This window comes from Hemibagrus wyckioides, linkage group LG05 (genome assembly GCF_019097595.1).
Source record: "Hemibagrus wyckioides isolate EC202008001 linkage group LG05, SWU_Hwy_1.0, whole genome shotgun sequence".
NCBI lineage: Eukaryota > Metazoa > Chordata > Actinopteri > Siluriformes > Bagridae > Hemibagrus > Hemibagrus wyckioides.
In genome coordinates this window covers 15,861,759-15,881,126 of record NC_080714.1, presented here as the reverse complement: position 1 = coordinate 15,881,126, position 19,368 = coordinate 15,861,759, and the positions used below count along the sequence as shown (strand labels likewise).

General features: G+C 38.3%; 3 protein-coding genes across 3 annotated transcripts in view; 2 read left to right on the top strand and 1 right to left on the bottom strand.

The window, feature by feature from the left end:
- The first annotated feature begins 675 nt into the window (after positions 1–675).
- mpeg1.1 (macrophage expressed 1, tandem duplicate 1) lies at positions 676–3,471 on the top strand. The gene is made up of 2 exons (XM_058388614.1): positions 676–1,205; positions 1,567–3,471. Exons 1-2 carry the CDS (start codon positions 756–758, stop codon positions 3,283–3,285), a joined length of 2,169 nt encoding a protein of 722 aa, XP_058244597.1. The 5' UTR covers positions 676–755; the 3' UTR covers positions 3,286–3,471.
- A 3,097-nt stretch (positions 3,472–6,568) lies between these two features.
- Positions 6,569–13,726, top strand: prf1.5 (perforin 1.5). Its single transcript, XM_058388651.1, has 3 exons — positions 6,569–6,762; positions 7,164–7,707; positions 8,930–13,726. The coding sequence occupies exons 2-3, from the start codon at positions 7,172–7,174 to the stop codon at positions 9,942–9,944; spliced, it is 1,551 nt and encodes a 516-aa protein (XP_058244634.1). The 5' UTR covers positions 6,569–6,762; positions 7,164–7,171; the 3' UTR covers positions 9,945–13,726.
- A 3,262-nt stretch (positions 13,727–16,988) lies between these two features.
- LOC131352724 (kelch-like protein 10) overlaps positions 16,989–19,368 on the bottom strand; it is a 3,933-nt gene continuing 1,553 nt past the window's right edge. Inside the window, exons 3-7 of the mRNA XM_058389047.1 lie at positions 18,330–18,944; positions 17,946–18,095; positions 17,552–17,668; positions 17,341–17,432; positions 16,989–17,150 (exon numbers count right to left, since the gene is read on the bottom strand). Of these exons, the coding sequence (XP_058245030.1) occupies positions 17,042–17,150; positions 17,341–17,432; positions 17,552–17,668; positions 17,946–18,095; positions 18,330–18,944 (1,083 nt within the window). The 3' untranslated portion in view covers positions 16,989–17,041. The remainder of the gene's footprint in view (positions 17,151–17,340; positions 17,433–17,551; positions 17,669–17,945; positions 18,096–18,329; positions 18,945–19,368) is intronic.

The following is a 19,368-nucleotide window of genomic DNA, read 5'->3' as shown; positions in this document are numbered from 1 at the left end:
TTGTACTGCTACTGACATCTATTCCAGTACAAATCAAAGTAGTTTCAAATACAGTCTGATAATTACATTACATATTACAATAAGCAGCAGTGCAGTTGGCCACAGTCAAACATGTCTTAACAAACCTTTCTAGAACTGGATTCTCATTGGCATGCACTGGCAAACAACTAAAACCTTATCTTTAAAGGGTAGAATATTAGTCTAATTCTTGACTCTTCAAACATTATCATAATAAACAATTGTGAATTAATTGGATCAACTGGAATTCTTATTCCATTCCATTTCTCTATAACAGTTACAGTACTCTCAAATCTTTTAAACACACTTGAAAGATTTAATAAACAATTTGGCAAATTAAACCGTTCTAGTGTGTTTCCCCAAAATCCCACAAAAGCCTATATTTCTGCTAACATACTGCTTTTGTCCATGAGGATTTCTGCTTTTCTTTTTAATATTAGTATTTCCTTATTCTAGAAATATTTAAAAACAGGATAACAAATTTTAAATGTCTTTATATGGTTAAACAACACCTAGACAAACATCCCAGAATAAAAAGCTACAAAGATGAGGAACCTGTTATGTATCCACATCCAAGAGGATGTGGTTAAAAGTCTTATGACTTTTTATGGAAATGAAACAAAGAAAACTGTTTGAAAGTTTTCTGTTTAAGGTAACTAAAACACCCATCACGTGAGAACTAAGATTGTGAAAAGTTGATATATGCCTTTAACTTACAGCAGTCTAGCTTGACAATCATGGGCTCAGTCTGGCTCTCTCTGTTGGCTGTCTTTGCATTTATCTGTACTGCTGATTTTCATCCATTACCCCGTTCAAGCAATGGGCTTCGTGAGTGCCGCCAAAACCCTAGTGCACTAGCACTCGAGGTTCTCCCTGGTGGAGGCTGGGATAATCTGCGCAACTTGGATATGGGTCGAGTGATGAACCTGAGCTATTTACAATGCCAGACCACAGAGGATGGCATCTACATCATTCCAGATGAGATATTTGTCATTCCACAGAAGATAAGCTCAGTAGAGATGAACTCGGAGATCATCAGTTCATGGCTTGAACAGAAAAGCTCCACTTCGAGGTCAATCAACGTTGAGGCTTCTTTCGAAAAAGTCGTGAATGGCAAGTTCTCTGCTGAGAGCAAACGCATGAAAACCCATCAAGTGAAGGATAATTCAGTCACAGCTCGCACACAGGTAAAGTCAAGCAAGATATACAACTTGCATCAAAATGAAAGCTTTGTCTACTCTTTAACAACTGAAAATTTAAAATGAATTAATATGAAAAAATAGAATATTGATGTTCAATTATGTTACATGTAGTAACAGTAAAAAGTGCAGTGTGTCTTTATGGAATCCTGAGGGAAAATAATATATGTATAATAATGTGTGTGTGTGTGAGAGAAACAGAATATTTTAAGCAAAAGTGTCAGCTTTGTAAGCAGAATGCTCCTGAATCAGGTAAAAGCACTGGATTATGTTAATTAAAACAGGGAAAGATGAAGCCAATTTCAGACTTTTCAGTTCCATATTCCTTCTTCTTTTTGCTTTGCTGCAGGTGCGTAACCATGTGTACACAGTAAAGGCGAATCCTGATTTCATTCTGGATACACGTTTTGCCCGACAAGCAGAAGAGATTGCAGATGCCATTGAGAACAACCAAACACGTCAGGCTGCCTATCTGTCTGAAAAGATGGTGCTTGATTATGGTACACATGTCATCACAAGTGTGGATGCTGGTGCTACTTTAGTAGAGGAAGACTATTTAAAATCATCTTATGTTTCTGATATGCAGTCCTCTCAGTCCTCAGTCACAGCATCAGCTGGTGCCAGCTTTTTTAACACAATTAATTTTAATATTGGCGCTAAGGAATCACACGAAACATCTGAAACCAGGGAATATCAGGGTAACATTACATATTCCATAACACTGAGTCATGGTGGGGCTTTGTTTTATCCTGGAATCACGCTACAAAAATGGCAGGAGAGCACTTTAAACAATTTAATTGCTATTGACCGTAGTGGATTACCACTACATTATTTTCTCAACCCATCAACATTCCCAGACCTCCCACGTCCAACTGTAAATAAACTTGCTCTGTATGTGCGTATGGCCATAGATCGTTACTACAAAATTAACACTCATCCTGGGTGTGTTAATCCAGACTCCAAAAATTTCAACTACCAAGCAAATTTGGATGATGCATCCTGTGATGGCCCAAGCACCAACCTTAGCTTTGGTGGTGTTTACCAAACGTGTACTCCACTGCAGGATGGTTTTTTCATGTCAGATGCGAATGACATGTGCCAGGAACTGGCTGTGAAAAACCCAGCCACTGGCTCAGATTCCTGCCAACAGCCATACACTGCTACTCTATTGCGCTCTGAAGTGCAGGAAAGACAATATAGTAGGTATGAGTGCCAACAAAGATGTCATTCATGCTGGCTTTTTTTCAGGTGTTGTAAAAATGTATGTGGAAATGTGTATAAAGTTGAACGTGCCAAAGTTGACACTTATTGGTGTTCCACTAAAGAAAAAGCCCCAGAATTTTCTGGATATCTCTTTGGTGGTATATTTGGCCCTTATTTACAAAACCCACTGACCAAATCCAGATCATGTCCTTCAAATTTCTTTGCCCTAAATTTTTTATCCAACGGCATTATGATCTGTCTGAGCAATGACTATGAAACAGCAACAAGATTCTCTGTGCCCTTTGGAGGTTTCTTCAGCTGCCAGTCTACCAATCTGCTCGCAGGGGGCCAATCGCGCTGCCCACCACAGTTCAGCCAACATCTCGTTGCCATAAGCGATGGATGTCAGGTACTTTACTGCGTACAGTCAAACAGTTTTACTGAGGGTGACTTACTTCCCATCCGCCTCCCACCGTTCACAAGACCTCCAGTGATTAGTATGATAGCTACAAACACGGTAGCTGTGATGACTCAAGGAGACCAGGCCTGGGTGAGAATCGAAGACACAAAGATGTGGAAGTTGGCCAAGCCTGAGGACATTACAAAACTGTCTCAAGTGTTTGAGAATGACTCAACTCAGTCACAAAGAAACACGATTGGCATTGCATTTGGTGCTCTAGCCTTGATTGCTCTTGTTGTGGCAGTAGCAGTGTTAGTAGTGAGAAAGAGGAAGAAGATTCTCAGTAGAGGTCGAGGCTATGAGGAGATTCAAAGTGAAGGACTGTTTGAGAGTATAGTAGAAAACCAGACAGAGCAACCCACCGAAAGTGTGATTGATGTTGAAACTCAGAGTCTCTTGGCTTAGTGGTCCTGTTTCTGAGCAATAAATAGTTATAAAATGATTTACCACAGCAATGTACTATTATCTGTTAAATAAAACTTTTTAACTGCTTTAAGCTATTAACATTCTATATTAAGCTAAATATTTTGTTTGTATACTTTTACCTTTATACATAAAATCAGATAATTAAAATCATCAAATAATTGTAATAAATTATTAAAAACCATTGTGTTTAATTTGATTTACAGTGGCTGTATTAACCTTAATACGACATTATGATGCACATTAATTTAAGAACATTCTGACTGTGGTTTGTCTTTTGTGAAAGAATTCTAAAGAAAAATAAGAGCATGTCTGTTATATATATATATATATATATTCCATTTATAAGTGGAAAAAAAAGCCAGAATGTAATGTTCTCACAATACACTACAAGCATATGAATGTGACATCATATTGAAGTAAACTTGGTTAAACCCATACACATAAAGCTTAAAAATCAATCAAGTCTAAAATATTTTGAAAGACATTTTACTAAAAAGTGTTTCACCAAAAAAAATCCATATGTATTGAGACGCGCTGTAGAATGAGGAAGGTGGAAATTACAGAGGAAGTTCCCACGTCAGTTCATTGTATCAGTCACGCTAGTATCAGTTAAGGCTGTGTGTTCATCAACGCATCCCCTCCTGTTATCTTCGGGTCAATTTGACCCGGTGTAAAAAGTACTCAAAAATGAGGTATAATTTTATATAAATGAGATTTTTAATACCAAATTTTTTTTTTTTAAAGTGCAAAATATATGATAATGTGTTGGAAACAAGATGACTAAAAAGGTGAAACAAAAAAAAAATGGTACATACATACCTCATTTTTTATAAGCAGTCAAGACAGACCCGGTCAATTTGGCACGCGGAGAGAATAAGTGTATAATAAATGGGAGGTAACACAGATTGATTATATGAATCTAGTTCTGTTTAGCTTTTAAAACAAAACCAAACTTGCCTAGGACACAACAAGAGATAAGTACCTTTAATAAAGATGAGTTGAGGAGAGTAGAGGCACTGTAAAAGTAATAAAAATGTAGTCAAATTTAACTAGTTACAGCAAACCAACAGCTACTTAACCTTATATACTATATAATGTATACACCAGGTAAGCTATGGAAAAATAAGTAAACCTTTTGTTAGATTCACTAACTATATCTTAACATGCTCTTAACAGCTTATGACAAGCTCACTAGAGGTATAATGAAGTAACATGACAACATTTAACAACAAATAGCACAAACAGTCTCAATGTAGGTAGCTAAAAAGGTGTGCATCTGGTCATTTCCAGAGCTGGACTGCACACCACATCATTTACATTTATGTGTCCCATTGGTGGTTGTCGGTTGTCTGTTTAAAGGGTTCCTGTGAATGTTGCAGCACTAGCCACATATCTTTCATTTCCCTCAGCTTTTCTGTGAGCCATTATCACCACTACTGATTTTTTTTTATATGTCTACCTGAGCGGTTACCCAGCACTGAAATGGTCTGGGATGCAGAACTTCTTATTACTGAGATTGCTGCTGTCACCAACATCCTCAATGGAACCAGACAAGGTGTTTCATCATTAAAAGACTTTAAGCCCCAGAGCTTCCACGTGTGAAATGAGGAACTCAGTCTATCAGTCAATCATTTAGTTCCACTCACATGGAAGTGGAGAAGTTGTAATAATAACTGTTCACCTAAAAGGATTACTACTACTATTACTATATTTCTTCTTAGCTAATACATGTTGAGCTTTTGTTGTTTATGGGCATTGCGTACAATATATTGCCCTTTTTTACTTATTGCTTCACACAGATTTGCAGGTAAAATTTCAAACTGACATTGGCCTTTTTTCTGTCCATAGTTCAATTACTAAATGATCACATATTGGGACACTAATGATGTCAAAGGAATAGCGATACTGTATTTGAAAAGACAGGGCAAAGCGTCCTTAATAATAACTGCATGACAATTTTATAGTAAGTGCAATATAGGACTCAACATACTGTGTATTAGAGAAGTCACATATCTATGTTTTGATATCGTTGACATTCAACCAACCAAGCTAGATCGACAGAACTTAAAAAAAAGCCTTTCAGCAATCCTTTGTAGGTTGAAAGTAATAAATCATTCATTTATCTGTCTTTATCCTAGACCCAGAAACAAACATGATCTAACTGGCGAGCTTTGAGCTGTCTCGCAATTTCCAATATATTAATAGCTGTGCTTAAATTTAAATGATGCATGCTGATCTATTATCTACACCCAAATGAAGATTCACCCAGCTAACCCTTCAATATAATGTCCCTTCCATAAGTTTTGGAACTGCAAGACCAGTTCATTTGTTTTTGCTATATAGTAAAAACATCTGCGCATTAGCATAAAATATTTGAATAGGAGATGATACATCAGAATTTCATCTTTCTTTTCTTATTTACTATTTACTCACTAAAAATGGCACATTTGGTGGCAGACCATCTATTTTCTGTCTGAGCAAACGTATTGGAACAACTATAGACAGGCCTGACCCCTGATGAAATCCTGTGCTGTGTGTTTTGGGTAATTTGGCAGACAGAAGGTTTCTGTAAACTTATTAATTTATTCTGCAGCTACCATCATGAGTTACATCATCAATACAGATTAGTGATCCTAAAAGCAACCCTGCAAGCTCAACCCTTGACACCGAAACCATTCTTGATGAGTTTGTATGTTTTCAGTCTTGAGCAGATCCTTTCTTCCTCCACCCTTTGGCAGAGGTTAATTTTGGTTCCAGAACTTTTGTGGCTCATCTTTGCATTTCTTTTGCAATTTTCATGCGATCCTTACTGCTGATGAGTGACTTGCATCTTATGTTACTGTGTCTATATTTCTGCTCTCAAAGTCTTCTTCACATGGTGGATGATACCTTCACTCTGCCCTGTGGAGTTAATGACATGACTGTTGTTTTTGTGTTTTTATTCACAAATCTCACAGTCTTTCTTTTATCAACTGCTCTTGTTTTTCTTTGGTTGACCTGACATCCAGTTGTTAGTACACCAGTGGTTTCTTTCTTCTTTGGGCATTCCAAATTTTTTTTTTAGTTATTCCCAAAATTATGTCTGTGCAATGCTTTCCTGTGCAGTGATGTTTGTGCTATGAGTTCCTCTCTTCTCCTGGCTTCACAATGGCTTGCTTTTCATGTTGGTTAATTGAAAATCTAAAATGACAGCTGGAATTCAGAATTCAAATAAAACTTAAGTCCCTGCTGCATGTGAAAACACGACAAGAAATATGACACACCCTCACATACCACAATCATTTAAGCTCCTTCTCACAGTACTGGAACACTATAAAACAGATGAATTCTGTCGACATTGGAAAAAGTGAAGAGATAGGAGAACATTCACTGCAAATGCCTCAGCCTTTCAGGGTGAATCTTTTCAGCTGGAGCATTCCTAGAACCGGAGCAAAGTGATATCGTAACAGCATTCAGGTATTTATCACAAAATAACTTTTAAATTAATTTTCATTTTGTAAAAAGAGATTGTTCCATGTTGGAGATATACAAGATTAATGTGAGATATAGCTGAATTTTAGTTTGTGGTTAAAATTTCCTAAAGACCTAAATATGTGGGATAATTTTGCACTAGTGGAAGGTAGGTGTGATTTTATTTGTAATAATCGCACACTACTGCAGAAGAAGGGGAATTTCAACTGAAAATGCTATAAAGTAGACATTACCTATTCTGTAAAGAGGTACTGTATGTGTATCTGAAATAAGCTTTGTCTATTTAGTCTCAATAAAACCTGTAATTACAACAGAAAAAGCAATGGTATAATTTTCAGGCACAGTGAATGGTACGCTTACATCAGCCTTATTTTATCTCTTTTTAGAAGCAGTCATGGGCCTTCACAAATGCACTGGTCTCTACTTATTACTCTGTATCAGCACAATTTTGACCCTCTGTCATCAAAGCTCAGCCTGTCACCTGGGAACGCAGACAGAATGTGAGAAAGCACCCTTTGTGCCTGGCTACAACCTTGCAGGAGAAGGATTTGATGTAGTCAGCCTGAGACGCAAAGGTGCCTATTTGATAAATGTCGAATCCCACAAATATGACAACAATACATGTACTGTGTGTGAGAACCGCTTCCAACAAGGACAGATGCAGAAACTTCCCTTGGCCATTGTGGACTGGCGTCCTTTGAGTCACTGTAGCAAACAGCTCTCAAGCGCTCTTTATTATTCCACTTATTCACTTATCAAAAGCTCCACATCACAAATCAACAATAACTGGGGAGTAGGCCTTAGCCTGGATGATTTTGGTAAGGCTATTTTAGGAGGGAGTCATTCAGACATAGCGAACTTTGCCCAATCGCAGCAAAAGATGGACAAGATGACATTTGCTCTTCACGAGATCAGCTGCCCTTATTACAGGTAAACACAGATGACATGTTTTTCTGTGGTATCTGCCATTCCTTACCTATGCAAAAACATATGGGTCTTTTATCACAACTTTAGCATAATCAGCTAAAATGTAAAAGATTAAATGAAAATGAAAATAGAAAAATAGCTCTGTGACGAAATGGGGGATGAAATGAGGGACTGCGTGGGCAGTTCCCTTTCCTAAACTACTCTACATTCCCTCATACATTCATTTATAGCTGAGTACTAAAAGCAACGTTTCCTGTTAATGGAGTAACCTCCTGACTCTATATGTATGTAATGCATATGTATCATCTGGCCATTGAGATCAATCTGAAGTAATCTTCCTTTCAGAAATAGTGTAGACTATATGAAAAGCACTGGGAACAAGGTGGGAGAATTCATCCTGAATGGGAAGCCAGTCCATTGCAGGGCACCATGCACACACATTCATTCATACCAAGGGGCAATTAAACATAGGTAATGGGCCTAATAGCAGGGCTTTGGACTGTGGGTGAAACCCAGAGGAAACCCATGTGAACATGGAGAGAAATGCAAAGACAGACAGTAACCCACACCCAAGACTGAACCTAGGAGCCTGGAGCTGTAAAGTAGCAATGGTACTCATCATGTTAGCATGCCACCTGCTGTTTCCTACAGAGAATAAGAATGTCCCACTTATAGCTGACTCTGAAAATCATATTTGTATGCATAGAATTAAAACATAGATAGAGCATGTATGCTAATAAGAGTATGTTGGCCCTCTTGCAAGCATGCTAATATCCTGGGCTCACTCTGCTCTTTTATATTTGGTTTATGTGCAGTGCAGGTTTGCCCACAATACTTCATCTGCTTGTAGCTCTATTAATGCTACCAGTCTTCTCTTCCGGCAACATTCATTTCAATCATTCGGCTTCTACAGCTGGCACTGCAGCAATTATCCATGCTCTAGGACACATATTCAATGTGATTCTTCTGATCCATGGAACGATGGGAATGCAAAGTAGGGCAAATGATTTATAGCCGATAAATGTGAGGTCATGGGGTGACAATATGCTTTTAGGACTTGACTAGAAATCTTTTGATTTCAGCTTAAAAAGGGAAAGTGTTGGGATATTTTCTTAACTCTAGTGGCCACATTGTCCAGGCGGAAACCTTGAGTCATAAGTTATATTAAGGTAGCAAAGTGAAGAACAAAAAAAAATAACGTTTTTTATTCCACATTTCTTTCCAGCTACAGGGTAGTGAATCAGCCAGAGCTCAGTGAAGAATTTAAAAAGCATTTACTTCAACTACCTACACACTACAGTGAGAAAACTAAGCCCCAGTATCGGAGGATTATTGATACATATGGCACCCATTACATCCGTCATGTTCGTTTAGGAGGACGCGTGAGACAGGTCACAGCCTTCCAAACCTGCCTTGCAACTCTAATGGGGTTTTTGGAGATGGATATAAAGAACTGTCTGAATATTGAGTTAAAAATCGCTCTAGGATTTCTGCCTGCAAACATATCATATTCTAATAAATGCTCCAATATTCTCAAGGATAACATGAACACAGGCTTCTCTCAGGACTTCTTGACACAAAAGTTGGAGGTCTTGGGTGGTGAAAGTTACAACCCAAGCCTTGCGTTTCCAGCCGACAGGTATGCAAGCTGGATGAACAGCTTGCGTGAAAACCCAGAAATAATTTCCTATGACATTTTTCCTCTCCATCACCTTGTTGCTGACTCAGAGCTGAGTGCCAGCCTCAAGAAGGCCGTGTCTGACTACGTTGAAGAGAACATGCTTCCTCTGAAGCAGAATCCGAGCCACAAATGCAACCATTTGTCAAACTTGGACCACAACTGCTGCCCTCTGCGAGCACGTCGTGGCACCTTGACAGTGGTGGTGCAACGGGCCAAAGGTCTCAGCGGTGACTTTTTTAGTCAAACTGATGCCTACGTCAAAGTCTGGTACAATAACAAGTATGAGGAAACATACATGGTAATAGATAATGACAATCCAGTATGGTACATTACTTATAATTTTGGTTCAATAGAATTTGGTCATGCATTAATATTTGAAGTGTGGGACAGTGATTTAAGGTATGATGACCTCTTGGGAAGGTGTTCCATCTACCCTGAACGTGGAGATCACTCACATAGCTGTAGCTTAAGCAACGGAGTCTTTTATTACAAGTACATCGCAGAATGTTACGCTAACCTGGCTGGTCACTGGTGTGGCCATTACTCCATAAAAGTCTGAATGCCTCATTCAGGCAATTACAACTGTGATATGACAAATTTATCATTTTTGCTTTGCATTTTCAATTATCTATACTTCAAATTTAATTTCAAATGACCATTAAGAATAGACATTAAATCAATTTTAGTTTGTTTATTAGTGTCAGCATTTTCTAAATGGAACCTTGAATACAGGAAAACCTACCTGTTGATTTTGCAGCAATATTTCTGGGTTAAAATGAATTTACTTTGTTCTGCTTATACATTTGTGCTTAAAAGGTATATCTTGGGTGAATTTTCAAGATGTGTACCATTTATTTAAAGAAAACATGAGTGAAAAGGCAAAACAAATGTATTTTATTTCTTATAGGACTCAAGTTCATATGTAAGCCATAACAGATTGGCACGATCATCAAATAAAACATGACAATAAAGAAAATGAGGAAATGTTCAAAAGTTTGCATACCTTTAGTTCTTAATATCATATATTGCCCCCTTTAGCATCAATGATGACATGCAGTCTTTTGTAATAATTGTGCATGAAGTCCTTAATTCTCTCAGGTGCTATAGCTGCCCATTCTTCTTGGCAGAATGCCTCCAGTTCCTGTATTATTTTTTTGTCTTGCACAAACTGCACATCTGAGATCTCCCCAAAGGGGCCCAATGATACTGAGGTCAGGAGACTGTGATGGCCACGCCAGAACCTTCACTTTTTTTTGCTGTAGTCATTGGAGGGTCAACTTGGTCTTGTGCTTTGGATCATTGTCATGATGGAACATCCGAGAGCGTTCCATGTGCAGCTTTCATGCTGTCGAATGCAAAATGTCTGCCAGTATTTTCCGATAACCCACTGCATTCATCTTGCCATCAATTTTGACAAACAAATTTTTTTTTTTACTTGGGCCTCGGAAGCTCACATAGCCCCAAAACATAAGATCCATCAGTGGGGATGGTGTACTTTTCAGGGTAGGCCTTGTTGACTCCTCTACAAACATAGGTTTTATGGTTGTGACTATAAAGTTCAATTTTGGTCTCATCACTCCAAATGACTGCTGTGAGGCTTGTCTAGGTGTTGTCTGGCATACTGAAAGCAGGTCTTTTTGTGGCATGGGCACAGTAACAGCTTTCTCCTGGCAACTCAACCATGTAGGTTATTTGTGTTCAAGTACCTTTCCTATCAAGTACCTATTGCTTTCCTTGAAACAACACCACCACTTTTTTCCAGAGCAGCCTGTATGTCTCTGGAAGTTGTTTGAGGGTTTTTCTTTGTGTCCCGAACAATTCTTCTGGCAGTAGTGGGTTTAATCTTTCTTGGTCTACCTGACCATAGCTTAGTATCAACAGAACCTCTTATTTTCCACCTCAGAGTTTGAACAGTACTGACTGGCATTTTCAAGTGTTGAGATATCTTTTTATATCCTTTTCCTGTTTTATAAAGTTCAACTACCTTATTATGCAGGTCCATTGGCAGTTCTTTTGTCTTCTCCATGGTGCAGTATTCAGCCAAGTCAGTGCATCACTTCATGAGCTGAGAAACTCACTAACTATTTATGCACAGACACTAATTATAATTACAATGTAATTACCTTTAATACTAAAACTTACCTTTAATAGCCTCTGTGTGTCAACCTGTGTGTTTACGATGTGGCCAAATATTCAAGGATATGTAAACTTTTGATCAGGGTTATTTGGGTGATTTCAGTTATCCATCCATCCATCCATCCACTGTCTATATCAGCTTTATTCTTAATTAGGGTCACAGGGATCTGCTGGAGCCTATCCCATCACACATTGGGCGAAAGGCAGGGGTACACCCTGGACAGGTCACCAGTCCATCACAGGGCCACATATAGACAGACAACCACACACACTCACGGGCACTTTAGAATTACCAATCAACCTAATGTACATGTTTTTTTTGGACTCTGGGAGGAAACCGGAGTACCCGGAGTAAACCCATGCAAGCACGGGGGTGAACATGCAAACTCCACACAGAAACGCACCCGGGATTCAAGGTTTTAAAAAGGAGTCATACAACTATGTGATAATTAATGACTTCATGTGACCACTATCCTTAAATAAGAAAAAAAAACAGTCATATTTTCTGTAGGAATTACAGCACGTTTTATATGTGGTCCCCCAATTTTAAAAGACCAAAATTTACTGGACAGTTGGCTGCTCATCTGTTCCATGGGCTGAGTGTGGGGTGTTGTGTGATTCCCTCATTATTTCACTTGCATATAAGCAGATAAAAGGTCTAGAGTTAATTTTAATTGTGTACTTAAATTTGGAATATGTTGATAAAGTTTTCAACATGAAGCCCACTCTCATTATTAGCCTGAAACACTGAATGAATAGTTTTATTTGCCTTAAATGTGTGGGTTTGTGATGGCTCACTTTTATCATTTTTTAAATTTTATTTAATTAATTCTAGTAACAAAAAACAATTCACTGATTAAGTGAACTAGCATGAGGATGTGTTTTTGCTAGTGATTATGCAAGCCCTTCTATAATTCATTCTCGTCTGCCAAATTCTGTAAATGACCAAACTATTATTCAATCACAGCGTTGTTCCAGTCGCACATTGGAAGAATGGAGGAGAGTACAAGCACGTCAGATAAAAGTGTGTGACCCAAGTCCTCTAAAACATGGGAGCATTTCATATTAAATTTCTCATCAAATGTAACTTGCAAACTTTGCAAAGCGGAGCTTCAGTGTCACGGAAACACGACAATGATGAACGAGCACATAAACCGGAAGCATGCGGGAATCACAGATGAAGGAGAAACTTCAGGACGATAAGTTTAATGCAGATTTGTCATGTGCCATATTTGTGTGCTTAATGTGTTGGTCATTCACACAGAACGTGTTTTATTCCTAATTCCTTTTCCATTGTTTTTTTAATGAATGTGTTTGACCCCTGCGCGCACATCTTTTGAAGTCCCTCGCGCAGCTATCTGCGCCATAAGTATCGTATACGTAAAATAAATGATCGTGCTCGTAAAAATAAATAAAAAACGTGAATCACAAGGATGTTAGTTTGTTCTTTCCAGCATGCTAGCGTTTGTTATTCCAAAAATCACACGTAGAGTTTTATGCAGATTAGGGGCGGCATAAAAGCCCCCATTGGGCCACTGCTTCTCGACCTACTGCCCTTCTCTAACCAATCTGTAAAGTGACGTCACTGACACGCGACTCTGTCGGTTAGTGTTTGAACCTGTCTTATGCAAGTGAGAAGATGGGCGATTACACACAGCTACATGTAATCGATATCAATGTATAACGTTAGTTAGATGCCCTTATTGTCCAAGGAATCAGTTGTAATATGTCTAAAATGGTTCTTAAATGTTCCAGTTGTTTTGTGTAGGTGTGGAGGACATTGCCCTCTTCCTAGAGGAGCAGAGTGTTGGGGTTGTGCTTACAGAGACTGGAGTGGATGCTGTAACCACAGGCACAGTTTAGGACACACACTGACCCATCCTGAGACTTTGGATGAGATCTGTATTTATTAGTTTTAAACTATGTGCAGCAAATTGTGGAATAAATGTGTTTAAATTACATTTATAGCATCACTTTGCATTGCATTTAACCCTAAATCCTTCTGCAGCTTTTATGGTGGCATGCAACTCCATGATGTTGATCTATCTCTAGCACACAGACAGAAATAAAGAGTCTAGAAATAATTTCTTATTTAAAGAGTTATTTTGAGCTTGACTGACAAGAAGCCATTGTTATAATATGAATAATCAGCTCTCCCTCTCTCTCTGGCCTTAATATAAAACAGTAACACTCACTGCTTTAATAAAAGCTTATTTTATTTCTTTTTTTCAACATAGGACAGAACTGGCAGTAACAGCCCTTGACACAGAATTATAAAAACTGCAGCAATAAAACTACTGCAATGGGCAGAAACAGAAGTGCAGAGTCAAATACTTTAAAAACATTATGCAAAAAAAACCCAACAACTGTATTTTATATATCAAACAAGTACATCTTGTATAAGCAAGAACACTGCTGTAATGGCAGCCCTGAACATTCAGACTAAAGCTTTTATCTTTCCTGGTTTCTGGAAGCAGTGTTTATTCTTCTTTTTCCACAGGCAGTCTGCCTCCTGAAAATATCAGGGAAAGAGCCAAAAATGTGATAAAAAGTAATGCAGCAGACTTTCATATACTCATATAAAACTGAATATCTAGCTTTTATTAATGGTCATCTTGAAAACATTGCATGGGGAATCTATGCTTCATTACAGCACCAGCATGGACTTGGCCATGTCCTGATCAGTGCATGTGTCTGTCTCTGCTCCTGCAGCCCCTGACCTGTATCTGACTGACCTGAGCCTGTGGACATGGTGATACAGGACTCTGATTAAGAGTCTGGGTTAATACAGAGATCAGAGTAAACACAAAGTGAATTACATAACTTTAAAGGTATACATTTCATCATGATGAAACTGAACACATGAGCTTAGCGCTGCTAGCGCACTATACTGTTTGAGCAACAATAACGCTATGCTATGATGCTAATGATTGTACAATGATACACTTGTCCAGTTCATTAAAATACTCTTTAGCATAATAACAGGAGGTTTGACACGATACTACAATAGACACACATACAAGAAACTTTAAACGTATTAATTAAATCTTCTTACTTGCATAAGACAGGTTCAAACACTAACCAGCAGTGTCGCGCGTCAGTGACGTCGCTTTACTGATTGGTTGGAGAAGGGCAGTAGGTTGAGAAGCAGTGGACCAATGGGGACTTTTATTCCGCCCCCTAATCTGCATAAAACTCTACGCGTGATTTTTGGAATTACAAACGCTAGCATGCTGGAAAGAACAAACTAACATCCTTGTGATTCACGTGTTTTATTTATTTTTACGAGCACGATCATTTTTTTACGAGTACGATATTTTTACGAGTACAATACTTATGGCGCGGATTTGACGCCATACAAATCATTTCAACTTTTCCAAGCAGCGCAGCTCATCAATGTCACTTACAGAACATTGGACCAATCAGAAGGCCCCAGAGGCGGGGCAAGCGTTGCAAGCCTCGTTTACAGTAGCAGGTTGTCATGGCAACTTCATGGCACATCCTGAGCCCTTGGCGTTCTGTACTGCGCTTTTAAAACTATTCCTAAACACAGAGTCTTGTATTTGTAAATAAACAATAAACAATAATAAACAATATTTCTTTTTAATCAGTATTTGCCAATTAAAAATAATGCAATGCAAAATTTCTGGAAGACTGAATAAATCATAACTTGGTAGTCTAGTAGTTCTGCCTCTTTAAGAAACACAAACAGTTTTAAAAGTTTTAAAAGGTCAAAAGTTTTCTACTTAAAACCTAAAAAAAACATTGTGGTAGTGTAAAGTTTTAATTTTACGTTCATATTTGTAATACCCAAAGTGTAAATTTAATATAAAATAAAAATAAACAGGTATTTAAAAATGTGAAGTTTTTATTGAAGCTCTGCCTTGTACAATCATTAGTACATTAGTTTAATTTGATTCACTAAAATTTTAATTATTCCCTACAAACCGGCATTTTTTTTTTTTACAAATGTAAAATAGACTATAGTCTTCTGATCAGGCGAGAGAAAAATATCAGCTAGAATCAAGGGCAAGGTGTACAAGACAGTGGTGAGACCGGCCGTGCTGTATGATTTAGAGACAGTGTCACTGAGGAAGAGACAGGAGTCAGAGCTGGAGGTAGCAGAGCTGAAGATGTTGAGGTTCTCTTTGGGAGTGACAAGGTTGGACAGGATTAGGAACGAGTACATCGAAGTTAGGGAGGCCAGATTAAGATGGTTTGGACATGTTCAGAGGAGGGAGAGTGAGTATATTGGTAGGAGAATGTTGGACATGGAGCTGCCAGGCAGGAGGCAAAGAAGAAGGCCAAAGAGGAGGTGTATGGATGTAATAAATGAGGATATGAAGCTAGTGGGTGCAAGTGTTGAGGATGCAGAAGATAGGGATAGGTGGAGAGAGATGATTCGCTGTGGCAACCCCTGAAGGGAAAAGCTGAAAGAAGAAGGAGTCTTTTGATCAGGTGAAATTTATAGATACCTTTTTTTAAATTGCTCAGCTTGGCAATACACAATGTTCAAAAGTGTCCAGTGATCAGTTTCATACAGTTAAGTTGAAACAAAACCGCAGGTGACTATGATTTGATATGAATGATTATTATTATTATTATTATTATTATTATTATTATTATTATTAGTAGTAGTAGTAGTGGTAGTTTTATAAAAAATGTTGTCCCAAGGTGATTAAAAATATCTCATAACAAATAATTTATGGAAAGTTTGGAAAATCAACATTGATACCCCCTTTTTCACAAAATTCTCCTGAAGAAGTCCAAAAAAAGGAAAGATGTATAATTGTTTCTGTGCCTAATTACAAAAGGCAAAATTGCACATTTAAATAAATATTTAACCTGTCCAAATCTTCTGCATATGTAAATAAAGTGTCTTTCACTTTAATAGTTAACAACATATTTATTAAATAGATTCCCACATGTCCAGCTTTAAGATTTCTAAAGTAATTTAGGAGATATTACCCTTACAGTTCACATTCTAGTCATTTGGCTGCATCTTACTCTTCCCAGGAGATTACGTAGGTTTTTGGATTCATATATGTCACCATTTTCATTCCAAAAATCAGTTACAGAGTGTGTGTGTGTGTGTGTGTGTTTGATCAGGAACATGGTTATTGGGAGTGTGAAAGCGTGTGTGTGTGTGTGTGTGTGTGTGTGTGTGTGTGTGTGTGTGTGTGATTGTTCCGTATGATTGAAGGGTGCGGTGTGAAGTTAGTCTTAATAGACATTTTCCAGTATATTTTATTGGACATTTAAAATGAGAAGGAAGTAACAATTTTAATAGACAATATTAATTTATTTTTTCAATTAAATGATGAATAAAAAGACAAAATTATTGTGTGTTATACACTTAACTTTTATACATATCTGTAAAAAAAAAAGACAGAAAATCTCAAAAAATATATTTATCATTTGAAAAAAAAAAAAGAGCTGGAGAAAGAGGTTCTCCCAATAAAATATGGTTTAAAAGTTTTAAAAGCTTTAAAATTTTAAATGTTAATAAAAACTCTACAACTACAGAAGACCATCACGATCAGTGATGTAGTCAGTGATGTTTGGAAGTCCAGAAACCACACAGCAGCTGATTGCACTGCGGGAAATGTTCATGTTCTGGACTTCAAACCTGCAGGAAATAAAGATTTTGTTAAGTTCATGATGTTTCTGTCTTTAATTATCATCATAACATCAGGTTTATGCTGGGGTTCTGGTTTACTACAACACACACACACACACACACACACTATGAGTTTCTGCTATAAAAATGTTAAATCCAGAACCCCAGGTCTCTGAACATGACAGTAAACGGCTCGTACCATTCGTCTTTATACACATCGTAGTACTCGCATGTGGAGGTGGTGCCTTCACTGCTGTAACCACCAATCACATATAAGCGACCATCCATCACCTGGAAGAAGAAGAAGATGACAATATGATGTAGAGATAGACAGCAGCCAGATTTTAATTCTAATTCATTCCAGGGTTTGGAGTTGGGTCTAAGTCTTGTTTTAAGGCCATGTTTGTTACCTCAATGCCAAAGTTGCTGCGTTGGGTAAACATGGGGGAAAGAATCCTCCAGGAGTTGGTTTGAGGGTCAAAGGCCTCGATGCTCTGCATACGACTGTCTCCATCAGAACCTCCAACCTGTAAAAGATCAGGCTTTCTCTTAGTCAGTGTGAAGGAATAAATTAATAAATGAACGTAAACAGTGTGAATAGAAACATGTCTCGTTCCCATCGCTTACAGAGCAATGATATAAACTTCATTTATTTCAAATTTTCACTGGATTATTTTCACTTTTAAGATGTCACCACATTTTAAGATGTCATTTTTGTTTAATGTTTGAAATTTCTACATTCATTAGAATGTACATAGTTCATATGGTTTCATTTTTCAGATGTGTGTGTGTGTGTGTTCTTACCGCAAACAGTCTGTTGTTCAGCACAGCAACGCCTAAACCACACCGACGCATGTGCATCGGCTCGATCAGCGTCCACTGTTCATGATCAGGGTCATAACACTCAGCCGTGATAAGACACTCGTCTCCATTGAAGCCTCCACAGATGTAGATCTAAAAAAAAAAACAAAAAAACAAAAAGAAATCAAGGTTCTGGGTGTCTCCAGTTTCAGCTTTCAGGTCTCCTCAGGGACTGGAACATTATATTAACTTCAGGGTTTGATTTTATTTTTTTTTTACCCAAAGGCCCCTAACCCTCTTTGCTCCAGGGTGCTGTATGAAGACTGACCCTGACCTCTGACCACAATTCACTGTGCTTGTGTCTTTGTGTGAGAATTGAATGCTTACCTTGCCATTTAAGGCGGCAGCGCTGGCATCACTTCGCTGCTCGTGCATGGATGGGATGACGCTCCACTGGTTGGAGCTTGGTTCATAACATTCGGCTGTGTTAAGCACCTCGGTGCCGTCGAAGCCTCCCATAGCAAAGATGCATCCGTCCAGCACGGCCACGCTAACATAGCCGCGACATGAGTGCATGGGCGCCGCCTCGCTCCATGTTCCCTCCAGAGGATTGAACGTGCACGTGGTGTTGAAGCACCCCATGCTGTCAAGGCCACCAATGATGTACACCAAACCATCCAGGAACACTGTGCCGTGATACGCTTGAGCTAGCTGTTCTGTGCTGGAGATGCACTTCCAGCTGTCCAGCTTCGAGTCGTAGGTTTCCATGGTGCTCATAGCAGATTCACCATTAAAGCCGCCGATGGCAAACAAGGTGGAATACGGAAGCCGTGGACGGGTAAACAGATCCGAGAATCTGTTGTAGGGCTCGGCCATGTTGGAGAAGTGCATGGCCTTCATGGCCCGGGTGATGATGGGCTGACACTCTGGCAAACTGCTCACATACTCGTTTTTCTTTATATTTTCCAGGAAGTATTCTGGAGCCACCAGAGCCAGCCGCACCTGATGGAAGGTCAGAAATTTCAGTTAGAAAGTGGAAGAAAAAATTGGACTATTTTTTCACACTCTGTGATTTCACTAAAGTTTGAGATTATTATGTGTCAAATTAAACAAGATCCCTATAAATTCTCTGACTGAGAGATAACATGTTTATAGGATGAAGATCCTCGAACGATATCATTGTCAGCTTACATCATGAGTCAACAAAAACAGACTTTTAAAAAAACCGGAGGTTTTCAGAATAAGGAGGTTTTTCTGGCCATGTTTTTTTTTATTACCATAAAACATCTTTTATTATCATACCATGTTTTGTTTATTACCATCACCACTATGTATTTATAGATGTCCACTGAATTTGCTGCCTTTCTATTGGTTGTTTTAGACAAGTGAGAATTGAATCAAACATTTTGTTTTTTTTGGCACTAAA

Coding starts and splice junctions, on each gene's coding strand:
- mpeg1.1 (XM_058388614.1), top strand. CDS start 756: ATGGGCTCAGTCTGGCTCTCTCTGTTGGCTGTCTTTGCATTTATCTGT. Junction 1,206..1,566: donor CAGTCACAGCTCGCACACAG/GTAAAGTCAAGC, acceptor GCTTTGCTGCAG/GTGCGTAACCATGTGTACAC.
- prf1.5 (XM_058388651.1), top strand. CDS start 7,172: ATGGGCCTTCACAAATGCACTGGTCTCTACTTATTACTCTGTATCAGC. Junction 7,708..8,929: donor ATCAGCTGCCCTTATTACAG/GTAAACACAGAT, acceptor ATTTCTTTCCAG/CTACAGGGTAGTGAATCAGC.